Below are 18,776 nucleotides of genomic sequence, written 5' to 3'. Positions count from 1 at the left end.
GCCTTTGCAAGACCAACTATACAATTCATATCGTAGCTGGCGTGATTGCTGGAATTATTATGCTCACTGCAATCATAGCTACTATAGTGTACAGGTAACATAATTTCCCTCATGTGAAGTTGCTGACTGTGAAAGAAAAAGGGGAAAATAACCAGGGGAATAATTCAGGTTTTATGCAATAAAACTTCTAATATATATTCCTATTATTTGATGAGCATTAATATTTAACAAATTTTCTACTAGTTCATCCCTAAGCATCAAATGCATACCCAAGAAGAATAAAGTCATCGTTTGCTCCGCCAGACTACTTTAAATCAATTCAGAGAGAGGCATCAGATAGCAGCTTCTACACCCGAAATAGGGTTTTACAGAAATAATCCTAACATCCTAACTATATTTTAACAATATCAACCCAACATGTGTACGATGATTTTTTTTAATGTAATGGTAAAACAAAAAATATAACACAGATTGCGGTATTAAATTACAAAATACACCTCACTCCACTTATTTTGTGTTTCTTCCAATCATCGGGGCATCGAGTGGTGTTGGGTGGTTGCGTTAAATGACCTTTTTGTGAAAACATGCTCTTTAATTCACGAAATTTCGGGGTTAATGTTTGCGAAATAAACCCCTCTCATTTACAATCTGGACCAATTTACCAAACACTTTGTGAAAACCCTACGGCAAATCTACAAAAGGTCGCATGATTTTCCGTTTCCGTTTTCGTTTCACGAAAGGTCGTGTAACGCGACCACCCGACCGAACGTGATGCCCCTATGATCCAAAGTAAGCCTTTATTCTGGTCGTTCATTGTGCCCTTAAAATTGAATGTAATCAAATAATGTATTTCAGAACGGATTCTGTTTTGTGTTTTCTACAGAAATTGGCGCTACGAGCAAGCATTGGCAAGCTTACTTTGGAAGATAGATTACAATGAGTTGGAATTCAAGAGCATATGTCACGGCAGTCGGGTAAGATATGTGAATTTATTTGTGTTCTTTTTCTTCTTCTTGCCCCCACCCCCCCCCCCCCTACCCCCCCCCCCCCCCCCACATAATTGTTCAGTGCTTTGCAGTGTATACACACTGTAAAAAAATAATAGTCGAAATAACTCAATAAAATTGAGGAAAAGAATTGCCTTATTTTTATTAAGTAAATATTACCTACGGCATCTTAAGTAGAATTTACTTATTTTGCTGAATAAATTTTTACTCAGTTAAATCGAGTTACATTAACGTAAATAATTTAAGTATTGTAATCATTTTAGATAATTAAAAAAAAAGCTATGATAGGATTACATATTGCACGATTTGGTACCCATCTAATCTAACAAGTAACATCCACTAATCATTCACTACTTCTATTTAAGATTTAACCGTATATATATATCTACCACCATCACTAACTATTACATACGCTTCAATTCGACACATATTGAAAGGCTCCAAATTTTATATATACTTGATCGTAGCATCTTAAAAGGAAAATTGGTTGACAATTTCCTGAAATATCAGGTTTTGATTTGTTTTGAACTGGGTAACAATTAAAAATTGTCTTGCCTTTGCTTAGCCATGTTAAATGAATTAGTAAATGTTTTAAAGTCCTTAAATTTTCATTCAACCACAAAAAAGAATTGTTTTATTTAAAAAAGAGTTTCATTTGGTCTTAATGAATATTCATAAATTATGTAAATATTTCTATTACGCACTGCATCGGTCCTTACTTTAAAAAGATAAGAATAATCAACATAAATTGTTTGAGTAATACGTATAATTTCTGATTTTGAGTTAAAATTACTAAATTAATACAAGCTGAAATTACTTAAAGTTCTTATGTATTTGATTTTACTTAAATATTCCACGTATGTTCTACTAAATTGAAAGTTTGAGTTAGCAAGACTTAAATTTAGTGCGTAAGTGGCAAAACTAATGTTTTCAAGTAAATTCTACATGGAAAAAATACGTAAAAATTACCAATGAACAAATTCTTTTTTACAGTGCAGAAGGCATAAGGAAAATCTCCCCAAAACAACCTGCTGTTGATAAACTGTATATTTTTGTAGAATAATGCTGTGGATTTATTTCATATGTTTGCCATTTTGAAGAGAGTAGCAAATGTAGATTAGTGTGTTGCCAACAGGCATTGGTGCCGCGGCGGGACTCGAACAGTGAAATATGCGATCCACAGTCCAGTGACGTATTTAATGGACCACGGCACCTTTATTAGTTATAATGCCTTTAAGGGTGGTTAAAATATCACGATTCCGATTAAGGTTTAATTTTAACTTTTGCTTTCTCTCTCTCTCTCTCTCTCTGTTTGTTTATTAAACTGCTTCAGTCTAGCAGTAATCACTATTCACAGTACTCGTAAACATTACTTTTAAGATGTTCATGCGTGGGTATATAGTCGTTTGTGAAGTAGGCAACTTGGCGAACACGACATAACACTGGGGTAACGGGTATTACGCTCCCGTGCGTACTAGTGTCACTCAGAGCCATCTATACACAGACTTGGGCCAACTTGGTTTCACTGGGTCACAACATGTTGTGAGCTTGCCCAACAAAGCAGTAGTCGCCATATTGTGTCCAACTCGAACCGGGTTGGCCAAACTCTCTTAATCAATGGCACTGGTGTCCCTGTATGTGTGCTGCCCTCTATAAACCCACGCATGAGCAACTTTAAAGTAGAGACTTCCACCTTAATCAAACGTTTTACAGAGCATAAACTAATAGCAAGGGGGATATGCCACTTGACTGGATGAAAGGTGTCATGGACCTAGGATAAAAATGTAAAATGTTGGAGAAAATGTGCACACGCAAATTGTCAAAACCTCATGATGTGTATTTATATTTTACGATAAATAAGCAGTTTCTTCCAATCCCAATCGGTTGTACACTTTTCTCATTTTCAGTTAAGTATTGCGACGCATGATTCAAGAGTGTCTATGTACGCAGACCCGTTGTCAGGGCGGGGTCAGGTTTTCACCCGGGTGGGGCGGTACAACCACACCCTGGTAGCCATTAAACCCGTCCACAAGAAGCACATTGAGATGAGCCGCTGTCTTCGAAAGGAACTTAAAGTGGTGAGTACAGCACTGACTGATATAAAGCCCCACTGCACTACTTATAGCTACTTGCGCCCTCTATATAGCAAACTAGGCTTAATGGGTGACCATTGGTCCCCCATGATCCCCTTTTTCTTATGTTAATTGAGAGCTTAATTGATGAGATAGCCGACTCTCAGTGACTATGCAGGGAGGTCTAATCCCTCCTGGCCAAACTAGTGCAGAAGGGCTTTAAGGAACACAATGTCAAGACTGATTTTGATCTCCTAATTTTATGTGAAAACCCCGAAATCTTCCCTTCATTTTATATTCTGACTTTAGATTCAACTACGATACATGTACCTGTACCTCTCGTTTAAAAAGCACTGGCAAACATCTTTTGTATTTTTCTTTCTTTTAAACATTATTCTGAGACCATTTTGGGGGATTTGGGGGATTTGGGGATATACGATCCAATGGCTTCCATTGGTAAATCAATAATGATAAATCAAAATCTCGTGTACGTCTCTTTTATGATGATTCCTTTTCCATGTATTTATTTTTATTAGAATTAAAGAGTTGAAGAAAACTCAGGGGAATGTGAAATATGAATAGAAGATAAAACATGCATACAACTGTATAATGAAGGATTGTGTCATCCATACACAGACTTAAAATCCCACCTGAAGAACGGTTGATATTAAACCATTCATGTATTTATCTCCATTCTTGTCCATACACTTTATCTATCCAGATGCGAGACATGTGTCACCCGAATCTGTGTCAGTTCATCGGTGCCTGCCCTGACCCGCCTAATATCTGCATCCTCACGGAGTACTGTACACGAGGCAGTCTGCAGGTAAATTATGATCATATTTACCCCATTCTATGATCCGGTGATAATTGCTCTGGTATTTCGTCAACGATAAAGATTAGGCTAGTAGTCCACTGCTTGGAATGTTCTCGATTCGTCTATAGCAGAACCATCTATACACAGAGTTTGGCCAATTTGGTTTCACTGGGTCACAACATGGCATATATTATTTTGTTTTGTGTTTGCCCGACAAAGCAGTAGTTGTCATATTGTGTCCAACTCGAACCGGGTTGGCCAAACTCTATGTATAGATGGCTCTGGTATCACACTCTAGCTGCGTCATGTAAGTTTATATGAATTACGTTGTTTTTTTTTCTTTCTCGTATAGGTGAATACATAGGGTGAGCACGCACTCAGATGTTGTTGTTTTTCTTCAAAATGTCATAATATGGTCTAGTTTCAAGGTAGATTTAGAGTTAGAGTGGTTTAGGATTTAGACTATGACTTTGGCTTGTGAAGGATATTGACCGCAGAGCGATTATCATCGGAGTATAATTTGTGTCATATCGATGTTTGTACGTTTGAATAATTATGTTATTGATATTTCTAGTGAATATGAAGACATGGAGTCGTGCATTTACATGTAACTATATATTGGAACATATTAAAGGATATCAAATTTCGGTCGGGGTATCAGAAGATATATTTCCTGCATTTCCCATTACTTTTATTTGAGAACGCACCAACAGAAAATTATCATAATAAGCACGTGTTATCAAATTTAATGTTCATGTATTTGTTAAGTGTCTCGTTACAAACTAATTCATTCACCTGTTACAAACAATTGTATTTCAATAGTCAGAATGCGAATTGCATACATTTCGTTTGTTAGGTAGCACAAACCATAATGTTTCTCCTACCTAGCAACAATTAATTTCAGTCGGTATTGCCAGTGACCTGTGACATTGTATGAGATATATAATTTACATAAATATGCTCTTATTTTGAAAGGATATCCTGGAGAATGACGACATCAAGTTGGATGAAATGTTCATTGCATCGTTAGTGTCGGATATTGTCAAGGTAATGTGAGACATGGCGGCTTGGGAGTGGGCGGATGGTTGGATGGGGGTGTACTCAACTGATGCGGTATACGGGGATGTGCTGCTCTAATAGGTAGCTTTTTAAAAAAAATATTTAAAAAAAACATTCATAAGCACGGGACATGATTTTGTGTTGAAAAAGCCCTCATTATTTGCTATCCTCACCAAAATCATGAATAAATAAAGGTGCACAAATAATACAATGAATTTTCACCTTCTAAAGTAGGATGGCAAACGATGGTCAATATTCAGGAATGCTTTGTTTTTGTTTTAAAAAGCGATCACTTAGAGCAGCACATCCCAGTATATAACGAATATACGACCCCTCATAGATGGATCATTGCTCATTGGGTAACCTAGTGTTAGTAGCGATGTAGGATTTGGGTTAGGTTTCGGGTTACATTTAGGATTAAGGTAAGCATTAGGATTAAGATTGGGCTTCCGAGATAGCATTAGAAAAGGACAATTCGATATGAGCAACTTGAATGCTCTTTGCTCAGACTGGCTACACGCGTAGCTTACGATTAAATCTTCACTTGCCATTCCACGATAAAATATTCGCCTGCCGCAATTCCCCGTCCAAAGCACATCTGAGTACCACGGGGAGACATGACCCTCGAAAATGTGTGCCATGTGAAATTCTGTCTCCACAGATTTTAAAATTATCATAAAGACCTATTATTAGAAGAGATTAGATGATTTTTATCGGGAAGTAAATTTCATCGTTCCTTTTTTTTTTTTCTTCTTCTTTTTTTGTTTTTGTTGGGGGGGGGGCAATTGTAATTCCTGGAGCTGATCTCATATTCAATTTTTCTTAAAGTCTTTCTCTGAATCTCCCCCTCCCTCTCTCCCTCCCCTCTCTCTCTCCCTCTCCCCTCCCGCTCCCCCCCCCCCCCCTCTCTCTCTCTCTCTTTCTCCTCCCTACTCTCCCTTACCCCTCTGTCCCATACCCATGTCCTTCTCTCAAATTATCTAATTATGAATTATAATATTGTCCATTTCTGTTCTTGCCTAACAGGGAATGAGGCATCTACACAGCACAGAGATCCGTACCCATGGAAACCTTAAGTCCAGTAATTGCGTGGTGGATAGCAGATGGGTCCTGAAAATCACCGACTTTGGTTTGGTTCACTTTAAAGTCGGGCAACAGCCCCCAGACATGGGAGAACATGCATATTACCAAGGTATTGTTATAATAATACCCAGCTTTTATAAAGCCCAAATTACAATTCGGTATCTAAGCGCTTCCAAACTTGGAGATTATTTCTCCGGCTTTAGCTGTGCTGCCATTACGGCGCTCTAGCATTTCAAGAAATTAATTCCTACCAGGTACCTATTTACATCACCTGTGTTGAGTTCGGCAAATGTAGAGTGTTGTTGTGTGTCCCAGGAACATGTATATGTGTAGGAAAGTCCAATGTATTTTGTCCCTAACGTTTCTGATGTGTCGATTTAAATTTCATGAACATTTGAAAACGCCATTATTTTTTACAAAAACTGACAGGGGGTAGTAACTTTTTTGGCACAAATACGAAATTTTAGCTCGGCGTATTCTATTGTGTTGTTTTTTCACTATTAAAAACGCGCAAATACTTTTTTTAAAAAGTGCGATTTCGAAAATTGAAGTGATTAGTTTATTGACATCGCCAATCGGCAGTTTGCATTATGGATGTTAACCTCATTTAATAAAAACAATTCTTTCATCTTTTGTACATGTATATTATTGTTTTATGTGTCAAACAAAGAAAACGACAAAATCTGGTCTAAGATTTGGAAGAAAAATGGATTAGACTGTAGTCATTTTTGTATGGAAATTCTTGAATATTTTGTCAATGGCCTTGTCGGTCGCTGTTCCAATTATCCCCGATTTAAAAACTTGAATAACACAAAACATTTTCCATTGCAGAGGAACAACACCTTACTCAAAAGACAAATTTATGATGTAAATGTGTGAGAATATCAGTCACTAATTTTTTCAAAACTCAGCTGTTACATTATTTGGACCACAAGCCTTCTTATCTTTTAAGTTATTAATAAAAAATTAAAAACTTGTTCTTCATTAACTAGATCAAAACGAAATCCATCTCCCGGCAAAACAGAATGCAAAACAGAATGTGAATTAATTTCGGGGGCTACTTTTCAAGCTTGCTTGCATGAAAATAACACTCGTTAATTTGTTTTGCATTGAACTCTATGCAAATTTTGGGGGCTCTTTTATGACTTTCGGGGGCTCTTTTTGGCATTTCGGGGGCTAATTCGCCCCGAGCCCCCGTGTATTTTTTTCACTGACTATGATCATCAAGGGGCACAATACTTTGCTGATCTGTTTGCCCAACATTTATAAAATGACAATTAAAATAATCAGCAATTTCTATTTCATCATTAATCATTTTATTTTCTATTTCAATTTGGGGTATTTTCACATAATTAGCCTATATTTTTATGGTATTAAGCATGTCTGGCTGTTGTTGTTAATTCTTTGTTAGATTTACTGTGGAAGGCCCCCGAGGTATGGGAGCCACAAGGGACGCAGAAAGGTGATGTCTACTCCTTTGGGATCATTCTCTATGAGATAGCCCATAGACAGGGGCCCTTCGGGAACTGCGAGCTCAGCCCAAAAGGTAACGAAACAAATCAAACGCGATCGAAACTATTTCAATACCCTATTAAATGTCCCTTAGAAATGATCTTCGGATGCCCACGTGAAAGTGCATGAAATCGTAACTTACAATGGCATTGGATTAAAAAGTATTGTATATAATCATCATTTAAAGGTAACAAGTAATAATGTTTTGGAACCTAAGGCACTGTATAGTAATCATGAAAGTAATAACAAACGGGAATGTATGGAAATGATTTCGTGTTAAAGCTATAGATCATAGAATATATTATTAAAGCTAGAAATCTACAATAGAATGAGTTACTTTCGTTCATATCTTATGATTATTAATAGTCATGTGAAATTACATCTTTATACAAAAAGTCTTGTGGAAAGGTTTCCATACTACTGTTTTGTATTACTCTTTTTGTTGTTTTGGTGAACGCAATATTGGAATGAACTATTAAAGATACTCTACCATGAACTTTTTTTTCTCGAGAGGTCGGTCTTGTAATTTCTTCCTCTTATAGTGTTTCCCTTTCAACGTAAAATGAAGCTTCTAATTTTGTATTTTATATATTTTGAAGAAATCTACGAGAAGGTGAAAACCCTGGGAGAAACGATTCCCTTACGACCCAATGTGATGGAGATAGAGAATGGTCACGAATGTCTCCTGACCGTCATGCAGGAGTGTTGGGTAGAGGATCCCGAGGCCAGACCAGACTTCAAGACGATTGCAAACAAACTCAAGCCTCTCCATAAAGGAATGTAAGTTTAAAAGCAGTAACACATGAAGCCCACCGCACACCATACGATCCTCCTGCGTTCCGTATTTTCGAAGAAATGGCAATTATATTAGACCAACAACCCCTATGACGACTACCCCGGACAACTACCCCAAACACCTACCCCCTAGGAGAACTACCCCCGGACAACTACCCCCCCCCCCCCCCAGACAACTACCCCCTAGGATAGCTGTCCGGGGTAGTTGTTCTAGAGGATGGTTGTCGTAGAGGGTAGTTGTCTGGGGTAGTTGTCCGGGTGGTAGTTGTCTGGACTCTGGGGTAGTTGTCCTAGGAGGTAGTTTGCCGGTGGGTAGTTGTCCGTGGGTAGTTGTCCTAGAGGATGGTTGTCGTAGGGGGTAGTTGTCTGGGGTAGTTGTCCTAGGGGGTAGTTGACCGGGGTGGCTATCTGGGGGTGGTTATCTGGGAGTGGATGTCCAGGGGGAAGGTGTCCTAGAACTACCGATTTTATTGCATGGCCATTCGGGGCAAGGTGATATCTTGTTCGGTCTGTGATCGGTCTGGTGTTGGTCTCATTGTTATAACTGTGGCTTAATTGATGTTACTGAGGTAAATATATGAATCTTGATAAATGAACCTCCCATTATTAAGAAACTTACTATTGTTGAAAATCACAGTGGGAAGTATTGGTCCTTCTTCTTGTTCTTCTTATACTTTTCTCCCTTTTTTTCTTCCTCTTCCTCCGTCTCCTCCACCTCTTCCTCCTCCTCCTCCTTCTCCTTCACTCTTTCTCGTTAGAACTAAGCTTGAAATACTACATGGTCTAACAGGTCAATTCATTTTCCGTTAACTGTAACCTTATGAATTAGAAGTCATGTATGACAGTGAAATAAATATATACATCGTGTTTTTATTCTGGTTTCTTGCACTGCCTCTTGTCTTCATCCACATCCACAGGAAATCGGACATCCTAGATAACATGGTGATGATTATGGAGAAGTATGCCAACAACTTAGAGGAGATCGTCGAAGACAGAACCCAGCAGCTAGTAGAGGAAAAGAAGAAGACGGAAAATCTATTACATAGAATGTTGCCAAAGTAAGTTCCGTCGGGCGTATTTTAATAACAGGATTCAGTTAAACATTTTTTGAAACCTCCATGAAATCAAACTTTTGAATATAAATTTTGTTTCTAAATTGCGAATACAATGCCCCTTCCTTTACAGATTACAATGATGTGTAAATAACATATATATTTACATTACATCTAAGGGGGGAAAATAAACGATTAGGTTTGTACGAAGTCGAAATCCAATGAAAATAAATTGTTTCTTAAATGTTCTCCTCTTTGTAGTTTGTGATAGCGCCATCAATCGCGTATGGTCGACATTTTTTGTTTGTTTAGGGGCGGGGGAGGGGGCATCTGACAAAGTCTATAATCTTGACATGCCGACAGGAATTAGCTGGATTCACAGTCTTGAGAACGTTGTGCCAAAAATCCATGATGCATAGCGACATAAGACAAATGATAAGTAGACTATAAACTGATGTTTCTAGAAACGTAATGACTACCTCTCCTGAAACTTCTCTTGAATAAATACCATTATTATTATTATAAACAATGTTAAATTTAAATATCGTCTTGCTTCAGACCAGTAGCAAATCAGCTGAAGCGTGGCATGCAGGTTGTGCCCGAGTCGTTCGATTGCGTCACTATCTTCTTCAGCGACATCGTCGGCTTCACAAAGCTGTCATCGATGAGCACGCCTTTCCAGGTACATATGGGACTCGTTCACAAAGCCTTTTTTCAATGACAAATGACAAAAATCAGTGACAAATCTGTTGATAACCAATCAGAAGCAAGGATTTCAGTAGCTTATAACAAAAACTGTCATTTTTCACTGATGACAAGTTTTGTGAAACGCCCCCCTGGGCATCGTTTCACGGAATCGTCCCAAGTACAAGTTCGCGAACATCCCAATGACGCGCGTGTTGATTTGAATACATGCGTGTCAATGGGATGCTTCGCTAACGTGTATGTATGACGGTTTCGTGCAATGCTGGCCTTGGTTTTTTTTAAAGTATTTTTAAAGACAAAAATTAACAATCCAAAGGAATGTAAGTAAATCTGAGAAGTGAACATTTTAACTATTTTATCATTGTATTTGTTTAGCTCTAGAATCAGTGGAGGTTTTAACGTTAGGGCCAAGTCAGCCATGGTCTCTTTTTGATGGCGGCTTGGAACAATAAAAAAAAAAGGAAGAAGAAAAAAAGAGAAAAGGAGAAGAAGAGAGGAACAGGAAAAAGAAAGAAAAGGGGGAAGAAACGGAGAAATATACTAATAAAACTACTGTACTACTACTCCGTGTAACGGGTCGGGAACGTATTAGATAGGATGAAAACCAAATCCCAGCTCAAGTTATGCCTATTGCCTGTATCAACGTATACATCACTGGCTAGATCCGAGGGAGGGGGCGAATAAGCCGCGGCCCTCCTCTTTTTGGCAACCTAAAACAATAGAAATGGGGAAATGGGGAAAAGAGAGAACGATGGAAGGAAAAATGAAAAGAGAAAGAGAGAATAATGTAAAAGAGAAGAAGAGAGTGTGAAGGAAAAGGAGAGAGAGAGAGAAAGAAGAAAAGAACAAAGGAAGTTAAATTTACATATACTAAGAAGTCTGATGAGGAAAAAACAACAATACGAAAACAAAAGTTCTATAAAATTTTGTTTAAGAGAGTTATTTCTCAAATGAAATGAAAGGGGCTATGTGACTTTCAAGGAGGACATTACAATTTCTATCGATCGTGACGACTATTCTGAATTTCCTAATTTAAACAAAAATCAAGAACTTCAGAGCCCCAAGACTCTGGGCAGACGCTCTCCCCTGCACCCCATTCGTAAAGATAGAAGTAGTTTTCCAAGACATCCTTTTATTGTATACAATTCGAGAGAGTACGAGCTTTATGTAGTTAAAACTTCTAAAGCAGGGCTCCCACTTAGCCAAGTTGGAGCAACGAGTTGTGGCGAGCTGGCACGATCTTATGGCAAGCAGTTTTATCATTAAAACACATTTCTTGATATCACGAAATCGAATTCTTGATATCACGAATTCAATCCTTTATATCAAGAAATACCATTACTTTACAACGTAAAATTATTTCTTGATATCAAGAAATATGTATCAATGATAAAACGGCTTGCCATAAGATCGAGCCAGCTCGCTACAACTCGAGGCTCCAACTCGGCTATTAAGTGGAACCCTGCTTTACATCCACTATCGTGGACCTCTTATTATTTACAAAATTTCTTGCTGTCTGCTGCCTCGAGATCACTGGAGCGAAGGAATATAGCAAGCATCCCTATTCAGTACAGTATTACTCCTTTTTACGCAGATGGAATCTTCAACCATTCAAACTCAATCATGTGGGCATCATCCCATGGAATGTTTTGTTCAGTATTAAGGACGTGTTTTGCTACTTTCTGCCTAATCTGAGGTCTCTTTTTGTACTCTTTTAAAAAGAGCACACAATGGGGCAGGGGGAACAGTACAATTTAAATATCAAGGGATGGATTAGCCTTTATATCTAGAAAATGAAAGGGCTACATAGAGCGATAAAAATGCTAATCCAAAGATAAAAATGCTAATCCATCCCTTGAAATTTAAATTACACTGCCCCAATTGAGTGCTCCTTTCAAAGAGCACAGAAAGCCCTCAGATTGAACATTCTATCTCATAATATTATCTTTAAGTGAAAAAGAGAGGCTATTTCTAAAATGAAATGAAAGGGCTATTTCACTTTCAAGAGCCTTTTCATTTCGTTTTCGAAATATCCTCTCTTTCTCTCTTAAAGACAATTTCTCTCTTGAAAGTCAAATTAACTTGAGAGCATCCTGGGGCTCCGCCCTGGAACCCCCGACAGTGGCTCTGCAATGATAGTACGGATCCATTTAAATAGAAAGCAAAATAAGCCCGCTCAATAATGTATATATATATATATATATATATATATATATATAATATACACGTCGTAGTGATTCATCCGAATAAATAGTCCACGTAAAGGGCATTTCGAAAGTTTTAAGAAAATTCTTTAAATTCCAGGAAACTGAGCATACCAGGAAACGCACTGGCGGCTATAATTTTTTTAAAACTGTAACAATTCTCTTTGGATCAGAGATAGACCAAAAACAAGCCTCATTATCTTCAGTACACAAGTTTCATTTCAGACCTAACAACTTTCATAGAAATCACTTTTGAACTGTCAAAGAAAAATTTTGAGAACCCCTGCCCTATTGGATATCCTATAGAAATCATATTCGGATTACGTCATTGTCATGTCGTACATTTCAATAGGTGACACACAAGGCCATTGACATTGCATTGCCTTACATGTTGATTTTACGAGAGTAGTTGTGATCTTGCTTTGCATTTCTAGGAAGAAAAACAATATTATTCCACATATTGCAACATCGAATTTCATCCTGGCTTCCTCCATTCCATTCCCTCGTTGAACAGGTGGTTGATCTCCTCAACGACCTCTACACTCTATTCGATGACATCATCAGTTACTACAACGTTTACAAAGTCGAGACCATCGGCGATGCCTACATGCTTGTCTCGGGGCTGCCCATTCGAAACGATAATCGACACGCGGCCGAGATCGGCTCGACGGCACTCCATCTCATCGACGAAGTGCAGAAGTTCAAAATCCGACATCGCCCCGACGACACGCTCAAGTTGAGAGTAGGCATTCATTCCGGTGAGTTGGTTTTTAAATCCGTTGTAAACATGCTTTTGTGTTCAGCTTTCCTAAAGCATATTAATCACCCAAACATGTTATGCTCCTGATGTATGAGATTCGATTCTAGGACACCTACCCCCTGGACCCCCCCCCCCCCAACCACGATAACCACCCTCTAGGACAACCACCCTCTAGGACAACTAGCCCTAGGACAACTACCACCCGGACAACTACCCCCCGACATCTACCCCTAGAACAACCACATCCAGGATAACTAGCACCCGGACTACTACCCCCAGACAACTACCCCTAGAACAACTACCCTCCAGGACAACTAGCACCCGGACAACTACCCCCAGCCAACTACCCCCGGACAACTACCCCCAGACAACTACCCCTAGAACAACTACCCTCCAGGACAACTAGCACCCGGACAACTACCCCCAGCCAACTACCCCCGGACAACTATTCACCAGACAACTACCCCTAGGACAACTGCCCCTAGGACAACTACCCCCCAGACAACTACCCCCAGACAACTACCCCCTACAATAACCATCCTCTAGGACAACTACCCCCGGACAACTATCCTAGTTATAATAGACTACATGACATAGACTACATGACATGACTAGAAATCAATTATATGGAATCAATATAGGTTCCTTATAGTACAGAGCGTATCCAAACACCTACCCCTAGACATCTAACCCCGGATAACCACCCCTAGGATAACTACCCTCTATGACAAATACCCCCTAGGGCAACCACCCTCTAGGACGACTACCCCCCCCCCCCCCTAGGGAATATAGTAATCCTTACAAACCTTTATTTCCTAATCTTAAAAATAAAAGTTAATTTCTCTTTTTCTTGTTTTCTTTCTTTCCTCCTCTGGAAACGAATAAACCCAGGCCCGGTGGTGACTGGTGTGGTAGGTCTAACAATGCCTCGGTACTGCTTGTTTGGTGATACCGTCAACACATCATCCAGGATGGAATCGAATGGAGAAGGTTTGTTTAAATTTAATACTTTTTTTTCTTTTCTTTTACCGAAAGTTAACGTTAAGCTCTAGTACAAAAATACGATTTCTTTGTGAAATGAAATGTCTAGAAGTTATTGAAAGTGGCTCAGTATGTAGTTTCCAAAGGTTGGCTGTATATTTTGAAGTTTTGGACTCATCAATGAAGTAACACATTTTACTGACAAATATACTAGTAAAAGGCGCTAAATACATGCGTATCTGGGACGATACACACAGAAGTTATGAAGTATCAAAATTTGGTCTAAGGTTTTGAACTTTTGTGATCCACATTTGGATATGGGGGCATTTCAAAAGCTATTCCTTTTTTGTAAGATTACTGCAGCTATGCTTTTATTTCATAAAGAACAGCAACAATTGTGAAAGTTTCGTTCACAGTTTTTTTTCCTTCAGTATGACAAGAACTCAACCTTCTCTTTCGTCTAATTTCATTAATAAAACAAATACGTATGCTCAATCTTTATCGTGCAACAGTTTATCATGCTCATAGTTTTGAAATGATTGGCGGAGGCCCATAACGTGCTGACCGTATATTGTAGCTAGAGAGATTAATAACCATATTTTGATAATGAGGTCTCAGATAATACTGTCCTTTGCTCATAAGGCTGCACATAAAAAGGAATATGTGAAGGTCTAGGTTTGGGTTACAAAATGAGGTGCTGTGATTCAAAAGGTTGCTTATTGCTGGGCCCCGTCTTACAAAGAGTTGATATCAATCATAACTTATTGCGATTGATATCAATCGTAACTATGTACTTAAGAGATAGGAGACTGCAAACGTGCGGTTGATTGGAGGACTTACGATTGATTTGGATCGATCGTAACTCTTTGTAAGACGGGGCCCTGTTGTACATATTCGATTTCCATATTTTCGGAATACAAAAAAAGTAATATTTTCCATTGTCAATAAACCACTGACGCTCAGCTCGATTATTTTACCCGCAGCCTTGAAAATCCACTGCAGCGCCGAGTGCAAAGCTATTTTAGACGAGGTCGGAGGTTATGACGTACCAGAGAGAGGCATAGTCGCCATGAAAGGAAAAGGATCACTTCTAACATACTGGCTTGTGGATCAGGATCCTTCTTACAAGCGATTTAAGCCAAGGAGTGAAGACGTAGAGGAAGCCGTCGAGGATACGGATAGTCTGAGCGAAAAGCATAAGATGAAGAAGAGTCCAGGGAAAAGCTACTTGCGGACGCCTCTAGGGTCAACCTATATGGCGCCCTCTACGTCCACACCTACTACCGGCATGAAATCCTCGCGTAGCGTACAGGATATCAGCAGCTCGAACTTGAGGGAAGATGCTCAGTTGAGGAGAGACTCGGATGTGGTAACGCGGAGACGCAACAGCGATATCTCGAGGACCGAACTACCTAAAAACGGCAAGAACGGATATACCCTGCTCCCCATGGATTGTGATGATTCACTGCCGTGCTCCAAGAGTGAAGAGGTAGAGATCAGGACAACGGACTTCGGGGATGGCAGTGGCGATTGCTCCAGTCAGGCTCGCAGTGTTTCTGCTTGTTCGCTGAATAGGTGTGAGGTAGTTGGGGAAGAGGCAACAATGAACGGCGCTGTCTCGCAACGCTCAAGGAACAATTCCCAAGGAAGCAAGACCAAGACCAAAAAGAACAGCACAACGGATTCAGGCATCGGGAGCAACGGGAACAGCTCGCGGGACTGCAACATGCATAATGAAATTTTCCTTTGAGATTCGGCGCGGCTGTTTCTATTTATTGTCATGGTGCCTATAATTCTAAACATGAGGACAACTGAGAACGTTGACGGATATACCAATGAACCCTATGAAGTATACGGGCACAGACTTCAATACAGACTGCGGCTAGGACAAAAAAAAACAATCGCAGAAAACGTTGAAACCCGTTTACTTTCATGAATAGAAAAGACTATTAACCCATCCATTTCCCCCTGGAGAAATGTTTGAACTTTGCTATCAGAGTCACCCTTTTGTTATACAGTACTATGGAAACAAGCGGTGTCTGGATTGTTTATATTTGCTTGTTTGCTCCATGTTGTGATTCGACCATCCATCGATATAGACGCGTGCCATGTTACCTTGTTTTCCCGTTTTTAGCACTTTATTGTAAAGTTTTCACAATCCTACGGAACTCTCCGTTGTCGTTTTAGTGATTTCATTTGTTTACAATTTGAAATGCGTATAATATTATCACGTACATATTTGTTTATTATATTGAAAACTTCCGTTATTAGACGTAAAACTTGAAGGTGGAATATTGAAGTTAGTGTGATTCGTACGCGTCGAATTGGGAGTGCGTAATATGCATTACTAGTATATAGCAGTTTTATAGTCCCTTTGAAGTTCGAGTCATGCAATGAACTTAACCTTAGACATGACATCGAAGAAAAAAAAGAGATCCCACTTTAGTTTTTATTCAAATATAAAAATAACATTATATACATGCATGTAGTAGGACGGGGTCACTGAACTCTAAATTGTCTTGTGTACGTCAATGGCTACCATGATTTACTAAATCAAACAAATCTTGGGATTGAAAGTGTCACAATCGCCTGGAAAAAATAAGTTTGTGTACAGCAAAAACGTATATAATCTGCCTTAAAAATTACACGGCATTTTATAAGCATGATTAGGTTAACAAACAAGTCGTATGAATAAACGAAGGATAAAAAAAAAACCTTGTACACAACTAAGGTCTGGCCATTCATGTAGCTCACTGAAAAAGATATCGATAAAATCTATGCAGAAATTAATCATGTTAGGATAACGAAAACTATATAGAAACAAAACTGCCTTCATACCTTCTTCTACCACTGTTGTGATATTAAAGTGGTACAATTATTGGCCCTAACAAACATTAAATAATGATCAAGAAAGTAGTAACCGCAAGATCCCAACGAGACTATAAGAATTGTCTCGTTGAGGGCGGCTCCTTATGGACTGACCCAGAGCCATCTTTACACAGAGTTTGGCCAACCCGGTTCGAGTTGGACGCAATAATGGCGACTACTGCTTTGTTGGGCAAGCACAAAACAAAAGAATATACGCCATGTTGTGACCCAGGGAAACCAAGTTGGCCAAACTCTGCGTTTAGATGGCTCTGGTCTGACCCGCAAGAACGATTTCCACATAAACAGCAAGGAAGGGATTTGGGAACGATGTTAGTTTTCATTTTCGTCGTAGATAGGACCAACCATTAACTTGATATTCTGTGTTAATATGTAAATCGAAAATATGACAATGGGGTGTTCATTCCTTTAGAAGCATGTCGCAAGACGACCAAACAAAAGATGACGATAATTGATTTTGGATAGCAAATTGATGATTGACTGTGACAAAAGTTCAAAATTATTTTTTTTAAATATGAAACCATTTTACAGCTTTAAGGTAGGGCCTATTGGCTTTATTTTGATAATTGGGTTTGTAATAAGGCTCATGCATGAAGCGTAATATGCAGGTTGTTTCTAATACATTCTGTGCCAATAGTAAGTTTAATCATTGTTAGACGTTGACATTAATTGTATCGTTAACTATTCGCATGATAAATCTTCAGTGAGACACATTTTCAAAGATTTTACCTCTTTTGTTTCAGCAAGTAGTGGATATATGGTCAAACATATAGGCGTGTATTTAGTCATTTATTTATTAGTTATTCCTCTTTCATTATCCATCAGAGCCGTAAGGCTTGATTTTCAAGAGAGCCATGAAGACAAGTGACAAAGTACATGGTAAAAATTACAACAACAACAATTAAAAGCATATACACAATACATAATACACAACTATTTACTACTAATGTACGTTTATAACACAGAACACGTTTCAGTTTGAAAAGACGACCTACATAAAATAAAAGCTTGGTTAAAATGAGCCAAATAAAGCAAGGGCGTATAACTTTTTGTTTATTTGTTTGTTTGTTTTATTCACCATGTAAAACTAATTGTTTAGAGATAATAAATTCAGTGGGTTACATCGAGATATAATACATAGTAGGAACAGTGCATAAAGATGAAATGTTTGAAGCGCAACGTCCCTAAGGTAACATAGCTGATAATTATCAGGTCAAGATAGAACATAACTTAACATAAGACATTCTGTCGTTACAAATTAGAACAAAATACAAAATAAATGCTTGAATCAAAATTGTATTTATCAAATAAAACAGGTTCACATAATTTTATATACTTGCACTGATACGATAAACTCAAATAAGATATAAAACGCATGAAAGGATTTTAAATCAAGTCAGACTGAAGAGTTTAAAGAAAAGTGTGGTTAAAAAGAAAACGCCAGATTAAAGTATATAGATAGCACAAAAGAAAGACGATATAGCACACAATGGATTGTTTAACAAGACTAAAAGATAATAATACAACAAAAATAAGCAAAAGTCAGCCTTCGTTGAAAGTAGAGAAATCCTTTATAATTATATATATACTGTTTAAAAAGAAGTGACTGATAGTGTCGGGTTTGATTTTTGAAAAATTGCAAAGATGATGATAATTGAATAGGAAGTGGTAATTTCTTAAACTGTGAACTTGCAAAGTAAGAAAACGAGCGTTTTTAAAAATCAGTTCGGCGTTTGGGTATAGATAATGCGCTATTGCACTCAAACAAAAGACGATGTTTGTTCAAATAGTAATACAGTTGTGAGTTAACAGCTTTTTCCAATATTTTAGAAACGGATGACAA

General features: G+C 38.3%; 2 protein-coding genes across 2 annotated transcripts in view; both read left to right on the top strand.

Annotated features, from left to right (window-relative positions):
• Positions 1-45, top strand: part of LOC115923803 (guanylate cyclase 32E-like) — a 33,973-nt gene extending 33,928 nt beyond the window's left edge. Inside the window, exon 8 of the mRNA XM_030985135.1 lies at positions 37-45. Coding sequence (XP_030840995.1) covers positions 37-45 — 9 coding nt within the window. The remainder of the gene's footprint in view (positions 1-36) is intronic.
• On the top strand, positions 4-16,840 carry LOC115918588 (speract receptor-like). The gene is made up of 13 exons (XM_030984408.1): positions 4-94; positions 884-974; positions 2,915-3,085; positions 3,801-3,905; positions 4,872-4,943; positions 5,982-6,147; positions 7,450-7,584; positions 8,150-8,330; positions 9,263-9,403; positions 9,956-10,079; positions 12,821-13,064; positions 13,958-14,056; positions 15,031-16,840. Exons 1-13 carry the CDS (start codon positions 60-62, stop codon positions 15,795-15,797), a joined length of 2,331 nt encoding a protein of 776 aa, XP_030840268.1. The 5' UTR covers positions 4-59; the 3' UTR covers positions 15,798-16,840.
• Positions 16,841-18,776: the final 1,936 nt, after the last annotated feature.

This window comes from Strongylocentrotus purpuratus, unplaced genomic scaffold (assembly GCF_000002235.5).
Source record: "Strongylocentrotus purpuratus isolate Spur 01 unplaced genomic scaffold, Spur_5.0 spur5_scaffold_14, whole genome shotgun sequence".
NCBI classification, from domain to species: domain Eukaryota; kingdom Metazoa; phylum Echinodermata; class Echinoidea; order Camarodonta; family Strongylocentrotidae; genus Strongylocentrotus; species Strongylocentrotus purpuratus.
Note: the sequence above shows the minus strand (reverse complement) of the source record. Positions and strands in the feature narration are given on the sequence as shown.